Below are 16,973 nucleotides of genomic sequence, written 5' to 3' on the forward strand. Positions count from 1 at the left end.
TATTGTAGAAAAACTAAAATGCTACAATAGAATCTTTCACGTTATAGCTAGACAAAACTAGACAATATGTGTAAGACCGTATATGTAGGCTCCAAGTCTATATTACATAAGCTTGTGAAACCGAAAATAAAAAAATGAGTGGATTTAATTCTACAGTTATGTTCTTTTTTAGCCCTTCAGGAACGTTTCGTTTGTTTTTTTTTTATTTTCAGAGAAACCTAAAGAGATTGCCTCAGTATTCTCCTGGCTGTTGTAGAACCACTATTTAAAAAGCAATAGTAGTATATAACAACACTTAACAACGTCAAACCATAAGTAGATTTTTTTCTCCATATTCCAGCCGGCAAAATCTCATAAGAGGAAACTATTTTGACGCTGCCGCTGAAACGTATTCAACAGCTGCATGAATGTCCAGGATTACTCTGAAATGTACAGGTTTTCAGCCATGTCGCAGTATTGACATTTTATTGTATAAAAATATTTCTAAAATATTGAAAAAGTATTGATGATTAAAAAATTGTATGCTTAAAGTACACTTCATTGTCTATTACTGAACCTTTTTGCTACTACTTGTATCAATAATTTATTGAAAATATAAATTTGAATCTGAAATTCGAACTGAAAACTTTGATGATTATGCTGAATATATCATCATATAAGGAAATGCTCATTACTGATGTGCCCAACGATATTAAAGGTTGTAGATATGCTCTTATCTTTTTTCTGTGATTATGTTTGTTGTAAGGTTGTCAGTCCCAAACAGAAGAAAAGCTCAAACCAAGGTTAAAAAAAAACAATTAAAAGAAACATCAACTTGAAACAACAAGAACCGCCAAATAATTCAAATAATCCTTAAATTGTAAGATTCAACGGGAGTAAGGGGGAGGGTGGAGGGATTCCTTTAAGGCTTCTTTTTGGAACATACTCATGTTGCCAGGTTTTGCAAAAGGGGAACAGCATGCTACTAGGCCTAGTATTCTGGTTTGATCAGTCAAACTCGGGTCGGAGTAACCAACAAATACTTCTGACGCCCCTGTGAATTTAAAGGAGATAAACCAAGCTTTTGATGGTTTTCTGTGACAGTTAAAGTATTCATTTTGGTGGGAATTTCTTTCTAACGCCCTAAAGTTGCAACGACGCTTATGTATTTTCAGTTATTCAGTTTAGTCGTTGGGAAGTCTGTCAATAAGAGGGGTATGTCAGTAAGGAAGTCTATCAGTTTTGTATTTCAAAGTCGAATGCCTAACAAGTTTGAAATTCTCAATGTTAGGGATGGGGTGTACTAGGTACCAGGTCTTGGAGATCAAAGCTCTAGATGCTTTAATATTTGATGCATTGAAATGTTTCTCAATCGTTCAGCTGGGTTTATTTAGTCAAAAATAAGAGATGAACAAATTATCAGACACTGGTGTGTGCCAAAAGGCACATTGAGTCCCATAAACAAAAAATGTTCTTTACTAACATGCAGTACAGCCCCCTCTCTACTCTTTAACGTAACCAAACGCCTCCTCAATAATGAAAATGATAACCTTAACTCTAGGGATCCTTCTTTCTTCCATAGACGTACAACGACTTCACCTACATACAATAAAAACAAAAATATCCTAAGTGAAAGAAGATAATAATAATGTAAAAGTTCACCTAATTTGAATCAATGTTAATTTTGATAATTGACTAAATAGTTCCTTAAATATTTTTGAAAGACCCAAGGGAGTTTCTACATTTCAGCTGTTGTGGAAGTATGTTTCTCACTTTAACACATGCGAAATCGCAGGAAGTCAGAACGAACTATCAGAGCTTGTCTCGCAGGAAAGTTAAAAGCAGATTACATATATCGATTATTTTGTTCTGATATCAATTGAAACAGATTGTAGAAATGGGATGGTCGGAAAATTGCGCAAGACACGGTAGCAGAGCATAAAAACACAAGAAATATCTATATAAAAAGTTTTGTGATAAAAATGAAAGGCTAATGTAGTATTGTATACTGTTAAACCGAATCGCAATCGCATCGCATCGTTGTTCTTGCATAGATGGCACTTCGTAGGTTTCTTAATCAACGAAGTCAAGCGGCTCTCATTCGTGAAATAGCTGGCAGCTGATCTTGCAGTGTAGACCAAGCAAGTCTGGAAAAGCCTGATTCTCTGCTATAATTACACGTAATCAACCAGTGGTTTGGGTTTATAATTGTCAGGTTGACACTATATAAAATTGCAGGAAAATAACAACATCTAGTCTGAAATCCGATCCTCAACAGATGTCAGAAAACTTTAAAACGAGATTTCAACTTCAAAAGCGGAACACTGATCTAAATTCAAAGTCCTTAAGCTCAGATTTAAATTTGCATTTCGTTAAAATAAACAAATTGAGCGTTGAAACCATCGCTTGATGGTTGCCTCATTTAGAAATTATGTAAAATTTTTTATTAGAATGGAAAACTCGCTTTGTAATGTAAATTTTTTATCTTATTTAATTTGCTTTCGCCTTTAAATGGTTTGCCTTATTTTTAGAACTGAAGTTTTTTTTTCCGAATTGAGGACCAGTTAATTTGTTAAGTGTCCCAAAGCTCTTCTGAGCTAATTAAAATACCCGAATTGGTATCTCAAAATTTATATTAGAATACAGAACACGTTACGCTGCATATTAGTTTCTTTTTACTTAATTTGGTTACGGCCTTAAATGATTCACTGGATTTTGGAATTAAAGCTTTTTTACAGATTGAGGACCAGATGAATGGTCAAGTACCCCAAAGCTCTTCTGAGTTAATTAAAATACCAGGAATTGGTCGCTATACCGCATGCGCAGTGGCTTCTATTGCATATGGTGAAAGAAAAGGTGTCGTTGATGGTAACGTCCTAAGAGTCATGACAAGGCTGCGATTAATTGGATCTGATGTGACTAATCAGGTACTATTATACAGAATCTGTTCATTTACTTAAATAAGTAAATACGTCAATAATAGAAAGTAAGAACCAAAAGGCGCAGCTCAATTTTTTTTTTTTTTGAAGATAAGCCATTTTGTTCGTGAGATGTTTAGTGTGTTAGCTATGCAAAAAAAAAAACTATACAAAAAAAAACATGAAACCGCTCTGGGTAATAAACGGTAAGTAAAAAACAGCGTGAATCAGTTAGAATTGTAATTCTAAAAAAGATAGTTTACAAATAATATATATGATAAGATGTGATAAATATCATATGATAACATAAATATATTTGTGTTTTGTGTACAGGCATATTTATACACATTAATTTATATTTTGTATAAAGTGTTTTAATCGCCATCTTGACAACGGAGCCGAACAGATGCGATATTGAACCTTATTTCGCTCCGAAGTGCGAATTAAGGTAATAAAGCAAGGATAAGATTCTATTAATACCACAGAAACTAAACCTTCAACATGAATAATCAAATACCTTTGAACAAAAACTAATTAAAGACAAAAAAGGAGTAAAAAAAACACATACACACACAAACTAAAAAGGCAAAAAACAATCAGCCACCCACCACTGATAACTCACCAAAAATCAACTTAGAGCCAAGTGCCTCGCCGATTAAACAAGAAAAAACAAGCAATTCCAACTTGGTTAAGAGACATCAACCACATGTGGGTGTTAAAGGAAGAAACGAAACAACAAGTTAAGTTGAAAAAATAACCATAGATAAAAAGTGTTTTTACAATCTTTTAAAGGCACTAAAGGAATGACACTTTCTAAAAAACTCAAGTAAAGTATTCTAGACAGACTGACGCTAAAGGAGGGATGCTAAACAAGATCAGAACCCAGTTTCTTAAAGAGTTTTAATGGAAGTGTTTCAACCTCACCTGTGTCGTCAGAGGAACACTATGCTTATTTGCCTTCACTGAAAAGATTAGCAGTAAATTTTTCATAAATGCTTTCAATTGTTCAGGTTATTAATAGAAAGATAGTCACGGCATATAGCAACATTTGGCCTGTTTAAGGGAATTGAATACATTAAAATCATTTTTGAGCCTCAAAACGACTGACTGTCTAAAGGAAAAAGGGCCCATTGGTGATTTGTTCCAGGCGACTAGCCACTATTGAGAGTTATTACGAATCTTTGGTGTGACTGTGAAATTTGACAATAAAGCCAATGAAATTTTTAAGTTCCCTGTATCATCAAGGTTTTGAATCAAAGCGGGTGACACCCCATGGAACTCCCAAGGCTGCCAAATAGTTCAAATGATATGTCATTTGAGCTGATTATTTGTGTTTTCCTACCAGAGTGTGCTAGGGCAGTTTTAGAGACTAGTCTCTCTGAACTTCTAAAAGAAAATTCTACTCCGTTTAATCGAAAAAACTGAATTCACAATTATAATGGTGCAAATTTCATCAAACCTGAATATGGTTATCTCTGGCTCAAAACGGGATAAGTACATTTACTTTTCTAAGATTTCTGGTAAAGCAGGCGTCGGTTTTTAGTTTTCTGTCGTTTATTCGGATCTCTTACCCAAGCTCTGCAAGCTATTGCAAGACTCAGTCAGTTCGTGATCTTCTACGGTATCGAATTCCCTTAACGTGTACAAATATGCCATGTTTTATATGACTTGAATGCATAGAATTGACTTGAATGCAGTAGCTTTGAACCCTAAGGCTCAATAAATCTGAATATTATCTTGGAAAATGGAATGCATACACGGTTAATATTCGTACTCTTGTGACTTATATTGAACCATGCTTCGGATTTTTTTTTTTTTTTTTTTTTGTATTTTGGTGATTGTCCCTCGTTCTCTTAAACGGATCAATAGTTATTTTATTTCTGCTGGACTAAACATGCTTTCGGATGAGCCGAATATTTCACTAAATTTAAGGATGGTTAGGATCTGTTAATTTTTTTGCTAATCAGTATTTTTAGCCTAGGTTTTTTACTTTCATAAGGCTATTGCGGATATTGTATGCCTGTGACAAAGTCTTATTCGATATATTGCTCGGAAGCGGTCCTTCTGAAGTTGTCCGCACGTGGTAATAATCTTAATTTTAAGGAATCACACAAGAATTACAATAATTTGTAAAATGGAGTTCTTTGGAGAGAAAGCAAGACTACTATAAAAATAAATTTTATAATATTTAAGGAAATCCTAGTAAATCTTGGAAGGTAATTAAGTTGGTTATTAGCCTGAATTGCTAGTATTCCCTTAAATATCATTTAAGGTGTGTTTACACTTGATAAATCTTGAGGATCGTGTCTTTAGTCGGATATGATTGTTTTGCGAATATAGGCGGTAGTGTTTCTTGTATATGTCTGTATGCTTGCTAAATGTTATATCAAATTTTAAAATATACGAATGGTATTCTGCCGTTAAAATGAGACTAAAAGATTTTTTTTAAAGAAATGACATGGGGCTGATTAAAGAAATGTCTTATTTCTACCAGTTATTACAAAGGTATTCGAAAAGAAAAATAGATTTTAGTCAAGCTCATTAATCGTAGAATTGTAATGTTCCTGGTTGATACAGGTTTTTTAGTTTGGGTCAGTCTGGTTTTATAAGGGGTTTTTCGACATGGGGTTCTTCGTTTGTTGATGATGCTTCGGGCAAGGGAATGAATGGTGATGTTTCACTCGGTTGATAGTGATAATTTCATTTCGAAAGATTTTAACTAAAATTCAAGGAGGTTTTATAGATTTGAGCGTCCCTTCTGAATGAAGTGGAAGCTATTCAGATGTTTTTATTGTGCATAAAGTTATTTTTTTAGTGGTTGACTTTGGGTCTGTTTTTGTTTCTGGTGTATAAAAATTATCTTTCTAGTATAATAATAATAATATACTAGTGCCCTCTTTATACAAAAATGCACGCTTATGGTGCATTGCTTGAAGAGTAAAAAAAAGGAAGCAAGACAAGAATTACACAAGGCCAACAATAAGATTTTCACTTTGCAAAAACACGAAGTAAAAAAAAAATGATTTCACTCATAATCTAGTATATCTGGTACTGTACCTTCGGATTTAACTGATGATAGTAATAACGCTAGAACAATATTGTCGTGTTTCATATATCTCTTATCTGACTGCTGGTGCCAAATACGACGTTGAATTCTGAAATGTTATGTCATAGACAATTCATTGTGTTTAAGAGTGGATGTGGTTAAATAAATTAAAGATAATTAAATTTAGGGCTAATGCTCTTTATATGGGAGTTATTGTTGATGAATCACGAGTTACGATGATTGTATTGTATGTGTAAGTAGTGATTCAGCTAAGATTGTTGGAATCATAAGAAAACTGGAGCTTATTTTCCTTCGTAATATATTGAGAAGGTAATTTGTTTATGGCGCCCTGGATCTGCTGCATTGTTTTTTGTCTTTCTCAAACAACACGTCCGATTATTCCTCTTGGGAGTTCTGATTAGTAGTAACCGGAATTTATCAGCACAGTAAGACATCATTAGAGTAAACTTCATTTACTAGCTTTTGCTTTTTCATTGTCTCTTTACCGTTATCGAACTTGAACTTCTCATTTGATTCTAGGTCAATGAGTTGTATTCGGTTGTATTCGTATTCGTTTAATGAAATAGTAGCACTCAAAAATGAATGCTAAATTACGCTACTTTTACAATCACAAATGGTTTACTAGTTAGATACACTTCCGAAATATGGTGCAACTCTCAATTCTCTTTTTAATTGCACTTACGAAATATGGTACAAAGGAGTTTGCGAATCTGTCGTACGGCACTTGACTGGTTCTAGTTTGGTGTAATGTTGTGTATGTTTGCTGATTGATGCGTATAGTAGAAGTATGGATCGGTGCTTCTTGTTTGTTAATAGTGTCAGCCAAAACTATAAATTGTTGAAGTTCTACTGCTTTGAACCGTATGTCAAAATTATTATTTTTGATTTTAATTTTTTGGAACGGTTGTCAGTGTGTTTGTTCGGAGTTTTTTCTTTTGTGTAGCTTTCGTCACAGCTACCATTGGGACCCTGCGTTGCTAGAAATAATCAGCCCATACGTCCATGATCCAGCAAAGCGTGGCCTGGTTCAGGTAGAAGTAAATATGTAAGTCCAGGGACAGTCCAAAGTCCATGGTAGCTCAAGTTCATTTTGCCTCCAAAGAAAGTTGGATGCAGTCAGTTGAAATAATCCTCAGAAGTACTGAGAAAAGAAGCAAGAAAACTTTTTGTAGTTTATTTGAATATTCTCAATTAGGTGTCTGATCATTTGTGAGACGTTGATATCAAATAGAACAATAGCAATCAAGTGAACGTTCATCATTCGACAAATAAATGTTTTTTAAACTAGTTGTTGCAGTATTTAATTTTTCAAGTTGAGAAAAGGGTTTTAGCAAATAGGATTTTTGGACTATACCCATTAGGAGCGATAAATTGTAAATTAAGTCCAATATTGGTCATATGAGTTCATCAAGTATATTTTCAAACATTTAGTATTTGTTGGCTGATGGGAAAGGAGGCAGGCCTGAGGATCAACAAAACTTACGGCTGTGACAACAATAGCATTGCGGCCTAAAAGTGGCGTTGCTTTAGGGAAAAATATGTTTTCGCCACTCAAATTGCACTTCACTGAGACAAGTCCCTCTTTTTACGTATAAAAAGGGCACTAGAAACTAAATTTTCATTGAAATGAGCCTCTCCCAATGTCTTATGACTTTACTCAATATCACCACCACCAAGAACGGTAAAAGCAGATAAATACGCAATTTTACCTCAAAAGAAAATTTGAACTATTTGTTCCAGGATTTTTTTAACCATAGTGAATCTAACGGTGTAAATTACATAAAGATTGCACCCCGTTTTGAGGGTATTTAACGTTTTTTAAAGTGATGCAAAATGTCTTATTCTAGTTACAACTTTTGTTTGTTATAGAGTATTGGATTTTACATTTACGAATTTTATGCTTAACATGCATAAATTTTATACAAAACAGGTTCATGGGATGCACAATTTTATCAAGATTCACTTTTTAGAGTTTTGGCTACTATTGATGCGGTTACTCGTTCAGAATGTCATGTCTTCTTTTCTATTGGATGAATCTTTCCTAGTGGCGGTTCTAAGCCTGGGCAGGGGAAAACTGACACCCTCCCAGTTTTCTGATGTATGACATCAAATTCCTTTTATTTTATATTTTTACAGTCCTATAGTATACCTTGCCTCCCGCCCCACACAATGAGGCCTAAAACTGCTACTGGTCTTCCCTTAGCCAGGAAGAAATTATTATCTTAAGTATTTCATTTAATGAACGTTTCTTATCTTGGTGCAACAGCATTATAATAAAACATATTGACCATTTTATAGCATTTAATTGAAATAAATTGGGAAATGTTGTTTAGTAGTATTCAAATTTTACTACTCGAAAATCCCCAATTAGTAATGCTTAATGACGCTGTTAAGCTAATGTATTATAGGTTCTTATATCTTATAGGAAACAGTAGAGCATATATGGAGTCTGGCAGACCAGGTCGTTGACCAAGATAGACCAGGGGATTTTAATCAAGCTGTAATGGAGCTGGGAGCCGCGGTATGCTTGCCAAGGTAAAAAAAATAAATTATGTATATTTTTGATAAATTCTTTTGAGAACCCAACTTTTTCCGAAAATTGTTGGTTGCTGGATTAGTTTAAGCTACCACAGCACCGGTGTTATTTCACGATAATATAGGGAGAGAACAGTGTTTTTTTTCTATTTTTCAGTGAAAATACCAGAAAATAGTTGTTTTTAAGGAAAATACCAAAACGAAGGTATTTTTTGATATATGGATGGAAGCAAAAAATTAAAAAAAAAATATATGAAGGGGAGTAAACGCCCCTCTTAAAAGAGAAAATGAAAAGTAGAAATCCGCTCGTATTCCTGAAAAAAATTACAAATTTTGAATGAAAAGTCGATTACGTATAATTGATATTTTTTATAGTAAAAAGTTATTATAGCCATTTATGAATTATTTAGCTCTGAAATTTAGCCTCCAGAAAGCAATTACTAAATTTACATCACCCTGTTTATTTCAGCTTCTTTTAGTTTCCTGATTTTATTATATTTTTTTTTCTTTTAGGAACCCTCTCTGTGCTGCATGTCCAATCTCTAGTATTTGCAAAGCTTTTGAGAGGACCAGAATTCCAAAACCGAAGAACAAAAACAGAAAAGAAAAGGCCAGTTCTTTGTACGACAGTAAGGAATTTTAGAGACAATTAGAAAAAGTTTTCTGTGGCTCAGTATTGCCTGCTTATTCTTGGAAAGTGTTTTCTTTAATCCTCTAATGCGAAGCATGTTAATTGTCATTAAGAAACAATGCTTCTTCATGTCGAAATATTGTAAATATAAGATCCTAAATTACTATTCAGTGACAGGAATTGAAATTTTTGTAAAAAATCTTAAATTCAAGTAAAGTGCTAGAGAGAGAGAGAAAGAAAAAAAGAACAGGTGGGGGAGGGGGAAGACAAGGCTAGAGGGGATGGCGAGGGTGGATAATGATAGACCACTTATGTTTATCCTTTGGTCAGGATTTTTTTTTTCTTTTTTGGGTACATAGAACGTAATGAGCCTTGGTGAGGAAGGGTGGTGTTATGGCACCATTGTCTCCTCCTAACGATCTGAAATACCTATTTATTTTCTTTCCCTTGTACGTTGGTAAACTCAATAGTTTAGTAAAGTTGTTTTTTCAAGACACTCTCAAATTCAAGAAACTCGGCTTAAGCTTGAGCTTGTAAGTATCCAGCGCAATTTTACAATTTTTGAGCTTAAAAGTACCCAGCGCAACTTTACAATTTTTGAGCTTTTAGATACCCAGCGTAATTTTATAATTTTTGAGCTTGAGTAAGTACCCAGTGCAAAACACATGACGTGAACACAAACAAGCACTACCAACCATCTTGGTTGACATTTTGTTAGTGGGATTTTATTGATGGCTCTGTGTATACTGTGGCCCAAAAGTTGCTTTATTTTCATCATATAGACTATTTACAAGGTTTAGAATGAAGTTACTTACTTTATAAGAAGGTTTATAATGCATTATAAATTTCAGTAACATAAGTTATTTTTGTAAACAGTTTCAACTATTTAAAAGATAGTTTAATAGCTGTAAACCTACTTTCGGGTCACCCTTTCTATAGAAGCTGAATTTAGTATGATTTTATTGTTTGAAATCAGTAATACGACATAATTTATAGTTTTTCTGATTTGAAATGTCAAATTTTTCTTAGGACTAAGTAGTTTTTCAAAGTTCAGTTTGCAATAATTTAAAGACAAAATATGCCTAGCTAACGAAAAGCAAATCTTTGAGAATTTTTTATCATTCAACTATTTTCTACTTATAGTTCTGAATTGAATGTGTTTTAAATTTTCGTTTTTTTCTTCTTTTTTTTTGTCAACATACAAGCATCTTGCTATAGAAAAAAAACAACAAACAAACAAACAATTAGGCAAGTGTGATCGAGTTACATTTGGTTTGTGTGTAATGATCTCTACTTTTTTTTCAGTTCAACTGTTCACCCCTGCACATTTTTGGCACTAGTAGGTTTTAAAATAGGTTAGGTTGCCATAGATTAAATTTCCTTCAGGTTGTTATTTTGCTATTAGTTTCATCTAAGCGTATATTTTGAAACTTCACAATTAGTGAGGGCTATTGTTTTTACTCAAATAGTTTTCGCTGGATAATTTTCAAAGATAGTCCTATAAAAACAAAATAAAACTCGTACATGATTTACACGTTAACAATTTTAATTGTTTTCACTTTATCAAATATACGTTGATGAACTCTGTTTGATTTCACTATATTAGTAAAGCAGTGGAAATATCTAAAAACTCTACTGGATTAATTACTCCTTGGGTAATGAGTTTTTTAAGGTTAAAACAAAACTGTTATCTTAACTTTTTATTCCTTAGTTATTGCCTTGGAAGCCCTCCTCCAAAAAAAAACTTTGTAAGATACTTAAAACACACCTGTCTTACAAGGTGCATATTTGTTGAAAGGAAAAAAAAATATATTAAAAACTGTTAACCTTTGTAGCACCTGTTTGGTAGAACGCTAGAATTCATTGATTCGGTCGAACCTAGAGATATGTATTGAAATATCATATGATCCTCTCACAAAGGACACACACAGAGGGAAGAAGACGTCTGTAATCAGCCCCCCCCCCCCATAAAAATCAAAATGTATACGGTCTTGTTCATGACTTGCTCGTTTATCCGAAATAAGGTGGTTACCCTATATGGTTGTATCATAGTTGTAGTAAAGCCGTGGAATTATTGAAATAAAATTTAAAGAACTTCTAGAGGTAAAGACGTTTTAAGATAGAAAAATGGAGGCCTATGGAGCTAAATGCAAAATGCCTAAATAATGCTTTGTTATAAGTGGCTAAATTATTTGCTAAATATGAAACAAAGCAAACCTAGTTGTATCTGTTTTGTCAAAATGCCAGAATTTATAGATTTGGCTGGACTTATCAGATATTATTCCTGAAGTGTTGTGGGCCTCTCTAACCATAGATACAAAAATATATGTACAATGCTGAATTTTACAACGTTTGATTTTTAAAGAAAATATTTTAACCTTGGCCTCCTCCTTAAAATGCTGTGCATGCTTCACCCTTCCCAAGAGTTGGATTCCCAAGGAGACTCGTCAAGGTATCTTTTTTACTAGGAAATCCTGTGTATTATATCGAATTGTTATCTTCAAATGACGTCCCAAATATGTAAAATACATGGGATATCTTTTAATTTTTTTTTATTTATGTGAGTGACCTAGTTGGTATTTTTTTTATTTTTTTTTTTTTTTTTTTTTTTTTTTTTTTTTTTTTTTTTTTTTGCAGTTGAAGATTGCCATTTATGCCTTCCAAAAGAAAATCCATTTGTGACCGCGTGAGTACAAACCATTAATTAATATGTATGTAGCAAGGATCTGGTGTATTTGTAGAGACTATACGGACCAGGAGGAGGGACGTCAGATCTTTTTTTTACCAGTGTCCGTCAAAAGCGTAAAAACAGATTTTTTTTTTTTTTTTTTGATTTTTTTTTGCAGTTGAAGATTGCCATTTATGCCTTCCAAAAGAAAATCCATTTGTGACCGCGTGAGTACAAACCATTGATTAATATGTATGTAGCAAGGATCTGGTGTATTTGTAGAGACTATACGGACCAGGAGGAGGGACGTCAGATCTTTTTTTTTACCAGTGTCCGTCAAAAGCGTAAAAACAGATGGTTTTTTTTTTTTTTTTTTTTTTTTTTTTTTTTTTTTTTTTTTTTTTTTTTTTTTTTTTTTTTTTTTTTTTTTTTTTTTTTTTTTTTTTTTTTTTTTACTTATAAAGGAACTAGCCAAAGAGTCTGTCTAAGGATATAAAAAGAAAAGTAAATAGTCGTAAATTGAACCTGAAATCGATAAAAAAATTAAAATTTTCTATATTCACTTGTTTCAAACACATTTTCAATGTATTTTTCAATAAAAAAAATGTAGAGCAAGTTTTAAAAATTCTATTCTGTAAAGAATAAAGCTGAGTCTCAGATTTTGAACTGCAGCAAAATTGTCGTCTTATGTTGAACAATAATATTTGAAGTCTTACACAAGAAACTTAAACGAAAAATAAAGTTTGCTAAAAATTCTCGCATAGCTAAGATATATAAGATTCAGTTATCTTTTGCTCATTGAGAAGCAGTTTTCTCTCTATACTTCCTTTATTTTATTTTGTTTTTGTGGAGTTTCTAAATTTTATTGTTCGTTTATTCTTTAGAATCCTCATTATACAAGCAGATTTCTCTCCAGCCAGATTCTCTTTTTTCTCTTTCTTGTGAATTTGTCTTTTCTTTAAGTGTCTCTTGTTAAATTGAACAAAAAACAAGTTTTTCGGCTGAAAGTACGGAGGTAAAACTTAAAAACAAACAGAAATTATTACTTATAGGAGGGTTGTTGCTCCCTTCTTAATGTCTCGCTCTTCACGCTAAAGTTTTGTAGTACCTTGGGAAAAGCTGCTTATTGTTCTAATTAAATGGCTCTTGTTTTTCATGAGTCATTTATAGAAAATTGGAACAAAATTCAAAATTTAGCGTTTGAAAAGTTTGGAAAGTTTTTTTTCTATGAAGAACTCCTCGAGGAAGGTAAAATGAAATTGCTCTTGTAATTGTGTAAACTTGTTAGACAGCCCCAGGAACAAAATCTAAAAAATGCTGACGTGAATATTTGAAAAATTAAGTTATGATAGTATGTATTTCAGGAGGGTGTTCATTCATATCTGCTTTCAATTTTGAGATTCATCATTATCTCACATATTTTCAAGCTTTTCATGGAGTTTCTAGCCTTTATTTCTTTAATCGCTAGGTTATTAGTTTTTTTTTTTGTTTTTTTTTTACCGTCTTTTTTCAGTGCTTGAGATAACAACCATTTCTTTGAATACTATTGTCCTTATTCTTTTGCTATATGTTTAAAAATCTTGGAGGTTCCTCATGTTCGATTTTTCTTTTTCAGTTTTCAGTTTTAGCCATGATTCGCCAGTTCAGTCTTAAAAGTGCTGCTGATTGCTAAAAAAGAAAAAAAAAGAAAAAGAAATTGAAAAACTGAATGGGACTTTTAGCCCACCTTCAAATTCCTTCTTAAGACTATGTATTTGTGGCTCTTTAGGCAAAGTAGTTTCATGAAATTATTTGTATGCCTTAGGTTATAAAAACAATTTAGCATCGCCAATCTATATTTTCTGTCTGATGAAATTTTTTACTACCGAAACGTTTGAATTTTTTTCCAACCCACCTTGATGGTGTAGGTTATTTCTGCATCAAATAGGAAATTTTAAGCTGACCTTTTATCGAATTTGCCCTACCCCTTTAAAGAAAAATTGGAAAAGGTCTTGGCTCAAGCAGACTCCTTTTAAGTTAACTTGACTTCGTCCTCAGGCCCATCAGATGACGTTAATGGCGTCGTCGTCAGTTGCCTATACTATGCGTTGTCAAGCTAGGGGTGCCCTATTGTAATGTTTATCTGGTCAAGGCTGTAATGTCTATTTAAGGCTGCATTTGTCTGACTTTTTTTTACGATTGCAGTGATGGTGTTCAAAACTACCCTCGGAAGAAGAAAAAAACTGCTGCAAGAGAACAAAAATATTTCGTCTACATTGTGCACAAAAAAGAAAAGGAATTTTTGGTGTTCCAGCGCCCTTCTGAAGGTGCATAGTTTCTTTATTTTACTATTTAATGGCTGATCATTATTAAAAAAAAAGTATTACGAGAGTAATTTTATCTTTTGGCCGTGTTAAGTACTGGACCTGAGTCTTCCCTCTAGATATAAGAGGCGTCTGCTCTGCTTGCCCCATTTGAACGTTCCTTTAGAGATTGCCAATTTTTTACTGTAAGTCTTGTAATTAGGAGAGGATTCAATTGATTACATCTGTTTTACCAAAAATGAACAGATATTGATGAGATGGCTAAGAAAGGATGAGACGACTAGGACTGATTCTGCAATGAAGGATGGCAGATTGCCCAAGATTGTCCATGTCTGTCAATCTTCTAGGACCAAACGAAAAGCAAGTCGTCTCTGAATGGAGCGGGAGGATGTCGTGAGGAAAGATTGAAGGGTAATGGGAACTTTGTTTTTGGGGGGTGGGGTATAAAGAGAGAGGTCTTGAACAGATTGCGACGGATGAGGAGCTTACGTAGCTTTGCTGACCTCAGGTGGCTTGTTATTGCAGTGAGTTATTTGTAGCAGTTGTTGTAGCAGGTAGACTATAGATCCGAGCTTATACACTCATAATAATACTTTCTGATATGACTTATGTCATGGCATGTGCGCAAGGAATGTCTAGTTGTCTACAATGGGAGGTGTCGTGATTTTGTGCAATAAATCCTTTTGTGTGTGATTTATTCGATACCTTAAATCATTTTACCAGCCTCAGCGACGGCTGACTGTCTCACAGACAAAGGTTCCACTAGGAAATTCTCCCTGGGGACTAGCCACAATTGAGAGCTATTGAGAGTTTGACTGTGAAATTCGTTTGAAAAGACAATGAAGCTTTACGTCCCCTGAATCGGCAAGGTTTTTTTCTCCCTAGTGATCTCTCTTTTTTTTTTTCTTTTTCTCTTTTTTTCGTGGGTGGTATTCAGAGAAAGGGAATTGTTCAGGCTATTTCCTTTAGTATCATTCAAGTTCAGTGAGGTCGACCATGCTATTTTTCTTTTTCTCCTCCTTTTTTTCTCCTTCTTCTTCTTCCTTCTTTTTCTGGTTGACAGCAGTGTAATTATTAGATATTTTTCTTTGAAAGGTTGTTAAGCCTAAATCAGGTTGCTTTGGTGACTGATAAATTTGTTTGTTTAATTTAAATATAGCCCTTATTTATTAGTATATTAAAGCTTGTAGCACCACGGGGAACTCCAGAAGCCGCCAAATTGTGTTAATGATATTATCAGCTATTTTTAATATTTTCCTTGAAAGTAACATTTTTAGCGACTCCCATTTCCTGAATTCCCCAAAAAAAATTCTGCTCCGTTTACTTGAACAACATAATTCACAGTTTTTAACGAGGTAACTTTTGTTAAAACTGAATTTGTCTATCTCCTGAAAACAGAAGACGTTAAACGGTTTTTCTAAGATTTTTGGGAAAGTAGGTGTTGACTTTAGTTGTGTGTCATTTTTTCGAATCTTCAAGCTCTAAAAGCTATGTCAAGTCCGCCCAATATATTCCATATAGCTTGGCCAAACAAATTTAAAAAGTTTAGAATACACGAGATTGAGTGATTTTTTAAGGTACAGAATCGCCCTAAAGCTTAACATAATAAGAGAATAAGGGGGCAAGATTTACTTGTCCGATAAGCTGAACGCTACTCTGTTTAAATAAGTGATTATAAGCTTGGAAATCCTCTTCAGTAATAGCATAGGCCATTAAGTGGTCATCAATAATTATCCCCTACAATGATGATCATTTCAATTATATTCCATTTTATTCATTATAGTCGTTATTATGATAATAGTCACAATGCACCGACAATACAGCAGAAGATTTGGCTAAAAATGCTGGAACCAAAATATACAATTCACCATTATACATCTTTTACCTTCGTTTACCATCGCTCCGCCTCCCCCATAAGGTTAAAAGTTACACAAAATGCAGGGGTGAAACATATAGCAATGGGGAACCCCCCTCTCTAAAACTAAAATTCTTTATCCTCCCTGCCTGTATCTGTGTTGAATGACGATTCTTTATATTTTGAAAGTTTATTTGAAAACATGTTTTTAGTTTCTAGTTACCATAGGCTATGGTTTGGTCGTTACTAGGTAATACCTTTTGCCATGAAAAGCAGAACAATAAACGCTGTCTAATATTGCGTAAATTTTACACTTTACGGGCAGCTGTAGTAGATGGCGGTAGATAGCAGCTGTAGTAGATAGTAGCTTCATTTGTTTTTTTTTGTTTTTTTGTAGGCTTTTTCTTTTTTTTTCGTTTCTGCTTTTTACTGCTATGTTACTATACATGTGGTACCAATAGTTTTCAAATAATAATTTATGTCAGGTTTTTAAAGATGAGCTAACATTCAGCTTCCTTTTGTCTCTTTTTTAGCTATTAAAAATAGGTATGCTTCGATTTTTTTTTTACTTTTTAGACTGTTATGTCAGGTTTTTAAAGATGAGCTAACATTCAGTTTCCTTTTGTCTCTTTTTATCTATTAAAAATAGGTAGCTTCGATTTTTTTTTTTTTCTCATGGCTCTGACTATTTCCCCAAAAATTCCTAAGCTTCTATGATTATATTGTGATTTGTGTTCGTTTTGCCCCTGATCTATTTGTTGACTTCATTTCCGTTCGTCGTAGGTTTAATAACTTCTTTTAAATAGTTCCTTTTGTGAAAAAAGTCTTTAAAATTAATTAGTAAAAATATAATTAGTCACAATGCAGCAGATGAATTTGCTAGAATGTCCAGAATTAAAATTTTCGGAGTCAAAGAATGTGCAGAGTCATTCATCTTTTATGCTCATTGCTAGTACTTCCAATATTTCTGAATTTTTTGGGATTTTCCTGAAAGAAAATTGGGTGCTCTGAAACATT

At 33.4% G+C, this 16,973-nt stretch overlaps 1 protein-coding gene across 4 annotated transcripts in view; it reads left to right on the forward strand.

Annotated features, from left to right (window-relative positions):
- The window catches only part of LOC136035220 (adenine DNA glycosylase-like), a 34,468-nt gene that overhangs the window by 11,287 nt on the left and 6,208 nt on the right, over window positions 1–16,973 (forward strand). For all 4 annotated transcript variants that reach the window (XM_065716835.1, XM_065716833.1, XM_065716834.1 and 1 more), the window contains exons 4-8: window positions 2,718–2,906; window positions 8,390–8,499; window positions 9,013–9,128; window positions 11,768–11,816; window positions 13,983–14,104. In XM_065716835.1, coding sequence (XP_065572907.1) covers window positions 2,718–2,906; window positions 8,390–8,499; window positions 9,013–9,128; window positions 11,768–11,816; window positions 13,983–14,104 — 586 coding nt within the window. The remainder of the gene's footprint in view (window positions 1–2,717; window positions 2,907–8,389; window positions 8,500–9,012; window positions 9,129–11,767; window positions 11,817–13,982; window positions 14,105–16,973) is intronic.

The sequence above is a fragment of the Artemia franciscana genome, chromosome 14 (genome assembly GCF_032884065.1).
Source record: "Artemia franciscana chromosome 14, ASM3288406v1, whole genome shotgun sequence".
Classification (NCBI taxonomy): Eukaryota; Metazoa; Arthropoda; class Branchiopoda; order Anostraca; family Artemiidae; genus Artemia; species Artemia franciscana.